General features: G+C 43.3%; 1 protein-coding gene across 3 annotated transcripts; it reads right to left on the bottom strand.

Moving 5' to 3' along the window:
* Nucleotides 1-2,874: 2,874 nt before the first annotated feature.
* Nucleotides 2,875-9,798, bottom strand: stc2a (stanniocalcin 2a). Of its 3 annotated transcripts, XM_067598830.1 has the most exons (5): nucleotides 9,322-9,791; nucleotides 7,095-7,237; nucleotides 6,217-6,428; nucleotides 5,638-5,994; nucleotides 2,875-3,574 (listed from the first exon to the last, which is right to left on the bottom strand). In XM_067598830.1, exons 1-5 carry the CDS (start codon nucleotides 9,458-9,460, stop codon nucleotides 3,445-3,447), a joined length of 981 nt encoding a protein of 326 aa, XP_067454931.1. In that variant the 5' UTR covers nucleotides 9,461-9,791; the 3' UTR covers nucleotides 2,875-3,444. The 3 variants fall into 3 exon arrangements, with proteins under 3 accessions (XP_067454931.1, XP_067454933.1, XP_067454932.1); XM_067598832.1 differs by lacking the exon at nucleotides 7,095-7,237 and having other exon boundaries at nucleotides 9,322-9,798; XM_067598831.1 differs by having other exon boundaries at nucleotides 2,875-5,994; nucleotides 9,322-9,788.
* Between the last annotated feature and the right edge of the window lie 205 nt (nucleotides 9,799-10,003).

Raw genomic sequence — 10,003 nt, 5'->3', positions numbered from 1 at the left:
TATGGCAATGGTGTCTCCTTCTTTTGATGTCTACCTGCAAGTGAGAACCTCCACATAGGTGTGTATTTCCCTTTGCTCAAGATGGTTAATGAAAACCTTAATGATCATTCACCAGGAGAAGAAAGAAGGTCTGAAGTACTCATGCTGGACCTACAGTATACTTTAATCAAGTGGGAGTATTTAAGTAATGTATAGCCTACTGTGTTAAACCTATTCAAGCAAAAGAGGCTCTTTTGAAACAGTTCCAGTAAAAGTCACATACATAAATGTGGTCACTATAAAAGGGTAAATGTGGTATCATAACCAAATCTGCAACAAGTTCCTGTGCAGCTCAGTAACAGTGTTATTAGTGGTGACCATTTTGTCTCATCAGAGTGACTTAGCAAAGGTTACCCTCTTAGGGGAAATAGGTTCGAAGCAAACTTAACTAGAAAATCTTCATGATTGTGCCATAACAGCAGCAGTTTCTAAAAGCGACATGTATGCAGTTCTTCAGCAAAAATTCACATGAGTAAAGGTAGACTTACAGGTTTCAAATGTACTTGAAAATGCTACACAGTTTTAGTTACTTTCTACTCCGGTCTCTCAGTAGGATTTACTGCTTGCTTGTTGAGTTAGTCTTGTTAAACAGTGCAATCCCCCAAGGCAGACCCACCCTTCATTTGTATCCTGTAGTAGGAGCACACATCACCCCACCCCGCTCCCATGTGCAGTAGGGCCTGTTGGGGTGGTTTAACAACAGTCTGTCTTCAGCTCCTGTTTTTTTTGTTGTTTAGAAATAACTTATTGGTGTGATATTCTCAGTACGTACTCACAATGCACCCAATTGGTTGGCAGCTATGGCACTTTGTTGCCTTATATGTGAATCTGTACTCTAACAGTGTGTGCAGGCTTTGGCTGGTGGTTGAATGTCTGTTGGGTTCCACCATCTTACACATACTGCTATCTGCTATAGGCCTTTAGAGGCTGACAGTAACTCGAGCACAGTGAGCTGTGTAAGCATTTTCTTCCCTGAGAGCAACACATTCTGTATTCCCCAGTGAAACTGAGCTGTGCTGCAGAGGTTCCTTTCAAGCAGGTAGACATTATTATTCAATACATAGTACGTTAAATTTTTGTTGTGTCAACTTTAGGTGAATGTAGGACATTCATCTTCTCAAACCCAACACGAGACAAGATGCGGGGTGCATCCATTCGCTCCAGGCGGTTCTTAAATAACTCATCCATGGAACTTAGGAACCCAGTCATTAATTCATTAGTTCACATAGGAGCACAGGGCAGACGTCCACAAAGCACCCGAGGCTGACTATCTCAGGTTTCTCTGCTCACAGGCACAGACTCTTTCTGCTGCCTAGCCTCCTCTCAGATGTGATCTCTGCCACCTCCATATTGATAGAGTTCCGTTGCCATACCAACCATGCAAGCTGGGTGATTTCTGGTCCAGCCAGCAGCCCATTGTTTGACCAGGAGGTCATCCATCTCAGACTCGATGTATTGTCAAGCTGAGTGTGACACAGCATAACTTTTCCCATACACTGTAGTCTCAGTGAATGTATTACACCACGCTCTGTGGCCTTGCTTATCAGCTCCCTGACTATAGTGTGAAATCAACTGTGTGCAGGAGACGGTGTCAGCATACTGTTTAGTGTTGGCATGGAGCCCAAGTTGCCCTTTCCATCTGTGTAATATATATATATATATATTTTTTTTTTTACTCCCTTTCTACACTGTGAAGGCTGAGTTATTGCAGTAATTATGCAATTGTGCGTGATATGTGAATCTGCAGTCATTTCAGCAGTGTATTGCCTGCCTAATCAAACAAGGTTGGTCTTCTTACTGATCTTATTTTATTGAAGACAGTTTGTTCTCTATCAGATTGGAGACATAACGATTTTGTTTGCTTCTCAGTAATCCAAGAGAAAGGGGGATTACAGGAAGTTTAAACACTTAAGGGTCACATTTCTAATCAAAATCTGACCCATCAAATACTTAATCTGAGTTGTATTCATTTCAGCATTAAAAATCAGCCGTAGCTTCAATCAATTAAACTCACCTACTCCTATTAAAAATCAAATACTTGCACCTGCTCCCATCATCAGCCACATGATCCAAATGAAAACAGAGAGATGTCATCACCCAGTGGTCATTTAGTGTCACTACACATTCAGCTATGATTAAAAGCTGTGGTTCTGTTGCAGACTGTGCAATGCAGACTCACATTGAACTGCAGTGGTGCTGATATTATAGAAGCTGTATGTGTTATCACTTGGCATGTGATCATCCTTCTTCCCTGTCACACTACAGACAAATTGGAAAAAAAACAAAAAAAAAAAAAACAAGGCAGGATTTGTGTGTCAAACTCCCATATATGGCCACTGAAAATGTATCTCAGTATACTTAACTTGGCTATACAATGACCTCAAACCCCCCAAAACAACGTTTGGAAGTCCACCTTTCAAATCAGAGCACTGTCTAAATGTTTAGTGAGGCAATGTACACTGTTGGGACAACTCATAAAAACTGACACCCTGAACCCACCCCAAGAATTGCATACAATCCAGAGCCGCTGACGTAAATGTTTAGGCCTTTCAATAGGGAGGATATTTCCAGTCCTTGAAACTTTAAACACAGCCCGTATTTCACCGTCAGAGAGGAGGCGGCGAGTCAAACGAGAATAGGGTGTCTTTTAACCTGTGTGTACACCTGAGACGTCGAGGCCTTCTCTGCTAACCTGAACTTGAATTTTCTTTTTCCACTGATATTTTTGTCCTCTTGTATGAATTCTGCAGATCGTCTGTTCATTGTGTTCATAACATGAATTTAAACCACTCCAATAAAAATAAAACTAGATAAAAAGACACAAGATGTACAAAATACAGACAAAAATATTTTAATGATAACAAGATACATCTGACTTCATGAGTCCAAAGATATTCATAGGATCGTATGCCCAATGTCTTACAGGTGAGTTACAAACCTCTAGACCATGTTCTGTATTTTCAACAGTGAGTCCTTGTGCTTAACAGAGGAAAACACGTAATGTGGTGATGGAGCACTAACAATACAGGAAAATGTGGTTAGTTTATTTTCCTCTGAACACATAAAGAAAAGCCATTCAAGCCACTACATTATTACAAAAAGCCATATCAAACATAATGACAGAGAGCTGAACAGATTGTCACTTTACACACATACAGTACATTCTCAATAGGATTAGCTTATGTCTCGTGCCGGGATGTCACAGGAATCCCAACTTCCACAACAGAATAAAAAAAAAAAAAAAAAAGAAAAGCAAGAAAAGCCTCACTGATTATTCCAACCCTTGGAGCTTATAATAGTCTCTAAATGACTCGGAGGAAAAAACATTACCTTACTGTAAGTACATCAGGAACAAAAGTGAAAAACCCTAAAAGGAGCCATAAAATCTGAGTATGTTTTATTTATTTATTTATTTAACCTTTTTTTTTTTTGCACTAAGTGCATCCCAGCATGTGGTGTGATGTGCTCACAGACTTCACTTCCACAACGAAAGCATGTGACTGGCCTGAAATGGTCAAAAGCCTGTGTCTGTGACCTAAAGGAGGAAGAGAAGAAGAGTACTAGGAGAAGGAAAGACAGGGTGAATCATCACATAAAAAAGAAAAGTTGAGCCTGTCTCTCTCCGTCTTGCTACACTCCTCTGCCTCTCTGTGTTGCTGGCTCTTGGCTGTGGCCCAGAGGAATTCTCTGGTGGCCTCGGTAAATATAACATTTAGAATAACAGCGCCAGAGCCCCCGTGTGTGGACTTAACCCAGTTCCTGGGTCCTCGCTGCGTTGCCTGCGGCTCAAACTGGTAGAATAACAGGCCTTCATGTCTCTCCTGACCTAGGTAAGGGACCAGAGATGAATAAGGGCTAATTTAGAGGAGCCAGAGATCTGGAGGGTCTCTGTCAAGCCTCTTTCCTGGCCACTGGGACACTAGAAAAGGGCAACATGGCTCTTTTAAGGAAGGGGCTCAATCTGGTCCTAAGGAGCAAGTGGGGATGCAGGACTTGATGCTGTAGTTGATAAGGACCAGGCTACAACCCAGGGTTTCTAAAATGAAATGTCCTGTACAGTAAGGACGACTGCTCTGGTGACCTGGTCTCATCTCTCAACCTGCAGCAGTCCAACACAAGCTGACAATCATCCAAAGTGCAATATCTAAGACGTTTGTGGCTCAACATCATTGTAAATTAGCTCAACATCACTTGAACAACCTTAAAATCTCCGTGTGACACAGTATCATCCATTCACTTAAATCACAGAGAAGCGGTCACTGTGGACAATAACAAGTTTAGGCACCTTGATGTGTGTGATTTTACATTTAGAGAGGAGTTAGCATCAAAACCTGTGCTATGTACTGAACGTCCTCTCTTTGCTGCAGTTCACTGATGGCTGATAGTTCAATGGAACTCGAAGAGAATGTATATATATATATAACATTTGCCAGTTCAATGCTTATCTGTGAACAAGAACAACGATGTCTCCTGAAGCTACAAACATGACATTAATCTGTAATGCCACTGAGATACAGTTTCTGAAGCTCTATTAACAATGAATGAGAGTGACGTGATACTTTTTGCATCCAAGTGAGACACATGTCATAGTAGCACTAATACTTATGAAAAAAAAATGAGTCTGTAAAACTGCGTCTGCTCTGTGAGTCTCCCTCTCATTGCTGCATAGACAGCAGTGCTTGATGACATCAGAGATCCGTCTGGGCTCTCTTATTTCTAGCTTTGTGAGAGACTTATTGATACATACAATTCTGAAACTACTATCCATATTCATAGTATTGTATTCGCATCCTCTTTAGAGTGGATTTTCACTTTAAGAACGCACACGTTTGTTGGCTTTCGTGGCCATCATGCACTACAATTCATATGTGCCAGAATTGGACTTGAAACCTGTACAATTTTGTATTTAACCATCAAGTATCTATAATTACAATACACATTCCCACTTTGAAACAACAAATGGTGTATGTTACATATCTACAGACCGATGTGTGATGGGTGCAATACTGTGAAGAGAACAACAGACAGCACACCATATACTATTTCATATATAGTATATCAGTATTGCATATTGTAACTATATTTATACATGTTTATATAAATATAGATAAGTATATTTCTATGTACATTTTGATATTTCAACATTGCATAAAGAATAAAATAAATAATACAAATATAATCAAATCTTACAGTAAGTATGATTTGAGAAATGCTATATTAGAGCCAAAATAGTCCTAACAATTGAAATAATCATGATAATAACAGTTATTATTCAGTTTTTAAAAAATCGTGGCCTACAGTCTGGCATAACAGTACAAGCTACACCACAATTACCCTGCAAGTTTACCATGTGGGACTGCTGGAATGACTGGAGAGGGCGGAATAAGGACAGGAAAGGTCGGGGCTTGTTTCCTTCTGCTCAGTCTGTCTGGAAATATGTGTGTGTGTGTGTGTGTGTGTGTGTGTGTATGTGTGTGTGGATAAGTGTGTGTAAGTAAGTGAGGCTGTGTAATTGTGTGGACATGTGCATAAGTCTGCAAGTGTGGTTTTTAAATGGTGTATGGGGGTCATCGGTGTGGTAATCTCCTGCGTTTTCACCTCCGGATGTCAGTGGCCTCAGGGTCTTCCTGGTCAGCCACCACTCCGGCCTCTGGGCTCTGGCGGCGTGCCCCCTGACTGCGATTGCGTGGGTGAGCGTTGAAGCCCGCCTTACCGGGTTTGTCCTTGTCGCCTTGCCGCGGGGGGCGAGGTTGATCCGGTTCAGGATGGGAGGGCACGGGGCGGCGGGATTCGACGGCAGCGCTGGAGGGAGACGGGGTGAGGGAGGAGCAGAGGCTCAGGCTGTCACACAGAGCCCCCCAGTTCTGCTCACACTGTAGCCGCACGCTCCGTGTCAATGCCTCCTTCACCTCCTCCCCGCAGGTCAGGAGGATATTCACCAGCTCCACATATGGACTGAGCAGAGAGAAGCAAATAACTCGCATGAAGCCAATGATTTAATGTTTGGACAAACAACACATCAATGCCTAGGAATTTAAAGCAGTACATGGGATGGTGTTACTACTGAACAGTGAAGAACAGTACACGCTTAAACTGGCAGAGAAGATAAACAAATCAGAGGGATAAAAGAGAAGGAACACCCTCAGAGAAAACATGCTGACCAGACCAAACACTCACCCTTTAGGAAAGAGATCTTGGAAATGGATCATCTCCACCATGACGGCCACATTCTCCTTCGCAGCCGAGCACAGGTTGTGTTTGATGTAGCACTCTCTCTGGAGCTGGTACACCATCTCCTTAATAGACACACACTTCCTGCTGATACAGCTGAACTTGTGCCGTAGCCCGTGTGCCATACACTTCAGAGCGTCTTTGATGAAGGATTTCCCCTGTTAAGAAAACACATGCACACCTGTGAAGTGAACTCTCAAAACAAAGTCCCTCGTTGATGCCGCTGAAACTTGTGGGCTCATGCATCAGCCAAAGAAAACCTTTTGGCTCCACATGTTGTTGTTAATGTGTCGTTCTCATGTTTATATTACTTGCGCATAATAATCTGGGTACTTTAGAGATGTTGTGCACCTGTTTTAGCAGTGGTGAAGAGTATGTGTGGTTGTGTTAGAGCATATGTTGTATGAGTGTGTAACTATACGTTTTAAATGAAGAATGCTAAACATGCAAGTCCCCAGTGTGTGACCATATAGACATAGTCCAGCCTGGCTTGGCAGGGCTACAGCCTCCGCTATGTATGAAAAGAGAGCTAACTGGACTTTCAGCCAGCTGGCTCATGGCCCCTTGGACCTAACTGTACATGCATCAGTCCACTGAGAGGGAAGTGAACTTCCCAAGAGGGGAGAGGAGATTATTAAACGAGATATGTATGATTGCACCTCTAGAAAAACTGATATGTTTTGAGGTATGTGGAGAAAAAAAAAACAAGTAAACAAATCTGTTCATGGGTGACGAGTGTGAAGCAATGAACCAGTGAAAAGGAAAAGGAATGTTGCCCCCGGTTATACCATTTTTGCACACAGACAGACAGACTAGTTTAGTACCTGAGAGTCAAATTTGCCAGCGTTGTGCAGGAACGTCATGCAGATTTCCTGTAGCCCTCGTATCTCGCAGGAGTTATTCTCAAAGCACTCAAACACACCACAGCCGACATCCCCTGCACTCACCAGGCAGTGCTGGATCTCAGCTGGAAAGAGAGAACAGGTTAGGGGAGGGACCTTATCATCTGTTCACAGCAGAGACAGCAGCAGATTGTTACAGGCGCGTTTGGCAAAGAAGACCATACGGCTCGAAGGCACAACTCCACTTTCACACTGATTGCCGCTACGAATCACAAAGCTGATGTGGCGTAGAACTATTTCCACAGACGCAGGCGGTTGTTTGTGCGTTCGTGACCTAGAGTCTGTTTCGGATGGGATGATGAAAGGGATGCAGGGTGGTGGGGGTGGGGGTGGGGGGGAGTCTAATTTCCCAAGCTGAGGGGTTCCTGCAGAGGAACACTTGGTGACAGAGATATTACTGTGTCATTCTGCACCACAATCCATCCGCACTGCCTAGCATTGAGATGGGATGGTGCATTGCAGATACAGCCTTGACTTCTTGTGGATGAAACACAAATGCAGTTGTTTCTATTGTCTGCCAACTAAATGTGCATCAACAAGTCTCTCATGATGACATTCGTGGTCTAACACTGAAATCAGAAGATTAAGGGTGGATTATTAGCTGCATGTGGGCGCCTTACAGCATCAATGCAGGCAAAAACTTGGGAAATTGTATGTCATGTGAATACATAATATCAGCTCCTGCACACCACTGGCTGGCCCTCAAGTGCCCTTTTCTTTCTACTGTAGCTATGAAAGACAGGAATAGGCCTAATAATTGAGGACAGGAGTTACCTCTAGCTGTCTAGTAGTGTGAGACATCTGACTACCAGCATGGAACATGTCACACAAACTGCTGCTTTCCATATGTGACATCCTCGAGAATGTTTTATTTATAAATTAATACAGCAAATTGCAGGTTATGTTGGGAGCCAGTAGGCAGTAGTTCAGTTTCAGTTTGGCTATGAAAACCCTAACTGTTGACCTAAGTAAAACATAATTACACGCGTGATTTGTCTTGGAGCTGATAAGTGATGGGCGTGAGAACATTTTCCCTCAGTCGGAAGTGCGCACAAGTTGCGTAAAGAAAGCGCTCTTGTGACTTTGTCTTAAGCAGAACAAATAAAGGATTAAATCTGATTTATTAGAAACCACGCTTGTCAACAAAGAGCCTCTGTTGGGGGGGTGGGGGGAGGCAGCAGTAGTAAGGGGAAGGGGATGAGCTGCTGCGGGGTTTGTAGGCACTGAGTTAAACTTTAGTGCGCAGGAAAAGTGAGCCGCTGTCAGCAGTGCTTGTTTTGGCATCACGGGAATGTGCTTGGATCGTACGAGCTTGGCCGCAACGTGCATTGAATTACACAGTGGTGTTACCAGGGTCTATGCTGTGAAACCTGCATTGGAGTTTTTCCCTTTTTTTCAGAGTGGAGTCAAGAAAACAATTATGCTCAAATGTTTGGACGCAGGTTCACACGGTGGGTCGCAAGTCGTGTTGTGTGTAATGAAAGAGCAACCAATGTAACCAACAAGTCTCGTGGAAAAAAAAGCAGCAGTCCAGCGTAGTATTAGTGCTTTTTGTTAATTAGGCAAATCACACTTGTCTTTTTTTAAATGGTATTTAAGCAACATTTCCCCCCAAAGGACTGGCTCAATAAATTAACTCCAGCATGCCTCCAGCGCTGACCATCCACCACACTACTACAACCTTTCCTGCTCCACTAACCTGCTTGAATACATCACCCAACATTCATTTGAAGAGACAGTCTACACGAGACATGCAAAACCCTGATTTCCCCCCCAAGAAAACCACTTAAACTGTTACCTATAACGCGCGCACACACAAGCTCTCACGCACACCTAGATGCGCTGCCGTATACATTACCTATTACCTTGTGCCATTCTATTAATAGTTTACTAACATATTGAATTTCTGTTTGAGAGTATTTACAAGATATCGTCTTTCTGAGTAATCGAAAACTGGTAACTGGTATGCATCGTAGCGTCTGCGTTTAAGTTAAAAACAGCGGATTGCTCAAATCAACCGGACGTGTCTCCTGCATGGTTTAATTTGCAGCCACAGAAACACGTGTCCGAGCAAACCCCACGTAGATGTGCGAGCAGTTGCGCCAACCAAGAATCCCCACATTCTTATGTATTGACACTTATTTCTTACCTGTATTCTGCAGGGAGAGGCGTCCTTTCTGGCTGGCAGGCTTCTCCGGCGGGCTGTCATGAATATCAATATTATCCGATCCCACTACTTGCTCCAACACTGACAAAAGCAGCAGCGCCACGGCCAGTTTAACCAGCATTGCGTCTCCGACAGTGCGCTTCGATTCCCAGCAAAGATCCCGCAGTGAGAGAGTGTGTGTGTGTGTAAGTGTGTGTGTGTGTGTGTGTGTGTGTGTGTGTGAGGGTTCACCTTGGATCAGTGATCAGCGCAGCTGCAGCTTGGTGTCTTATGGGGCAGCTGTGCGACTGAATGCATGAGCTGAAGGGGATGCTGCCTATATTTCTCGGAGCCCCGGGTGACAATTTGGATGAAGGAGTTAAGCAGGTGTTGTCGGTCGGGCTTCACAACCAATCAGAGACGCAGACATCCACGTCCAAGGTTTTAGGGGAGTGTCCAATGAAAGTCCCATTTTTGCCATAAAACTGGAGCTATAAAGAAATATTCATGAGTAAGTTGACTGTGACAGCTCTATGATGATCAAGCAGTGTTGCACAAACTAAAGTCAAACATTTAATGACCAATATAACCAGTGGGGACCCCCAATAACCCACAAAGGCATTGTAATAACCTTTCAGTAGCTTTTAGGACTTGCATATATTGCAAAATAACTCACAGTTTCTGC

The sequence above is a fragment of the Thunnus thynnus genome, chromosome 9, assembly GCF_963924715.1.
Source record: "Thunnus thynnus chromosome 9, fThuThy2.1, whole genome shotgun sequence".
NCBI classification, from domain to species: Eukaryota; Metazoa; Chordata; class Actinopteri; order Scombriformes; family Scombridae; genus Thunnus; species Thunnus thynnus.
This window is presented reverse-complemented; position numbering and strand designations above follow the sequence as displayed.

Bases quoted from the DNA above. Each gene is read 5' to 3' on its own strand.
- stc2a (XM_067598830.1), bottom strand. From the start codon at position 9,460: ATGCTGGTTAAACTGGCCGTGGCGCTGCTGCTTTTGTCAGTGTTGGAG. The intron at 5,995-6,216 runs GTGAGTGTTTGG...CTCTCTGCTCAG, and splicing joins CAAGATCTCTTTCCTAAAGG to TCCATATGTGGAGCTGGTGA. The intron at 3,575-5,637 runs GTGAAAACGCAG...TTCCTCCTTTAG, and splicing joins GAGGCCACTGACATCCGGAG to GTCACAGACACAGGCTTTTG.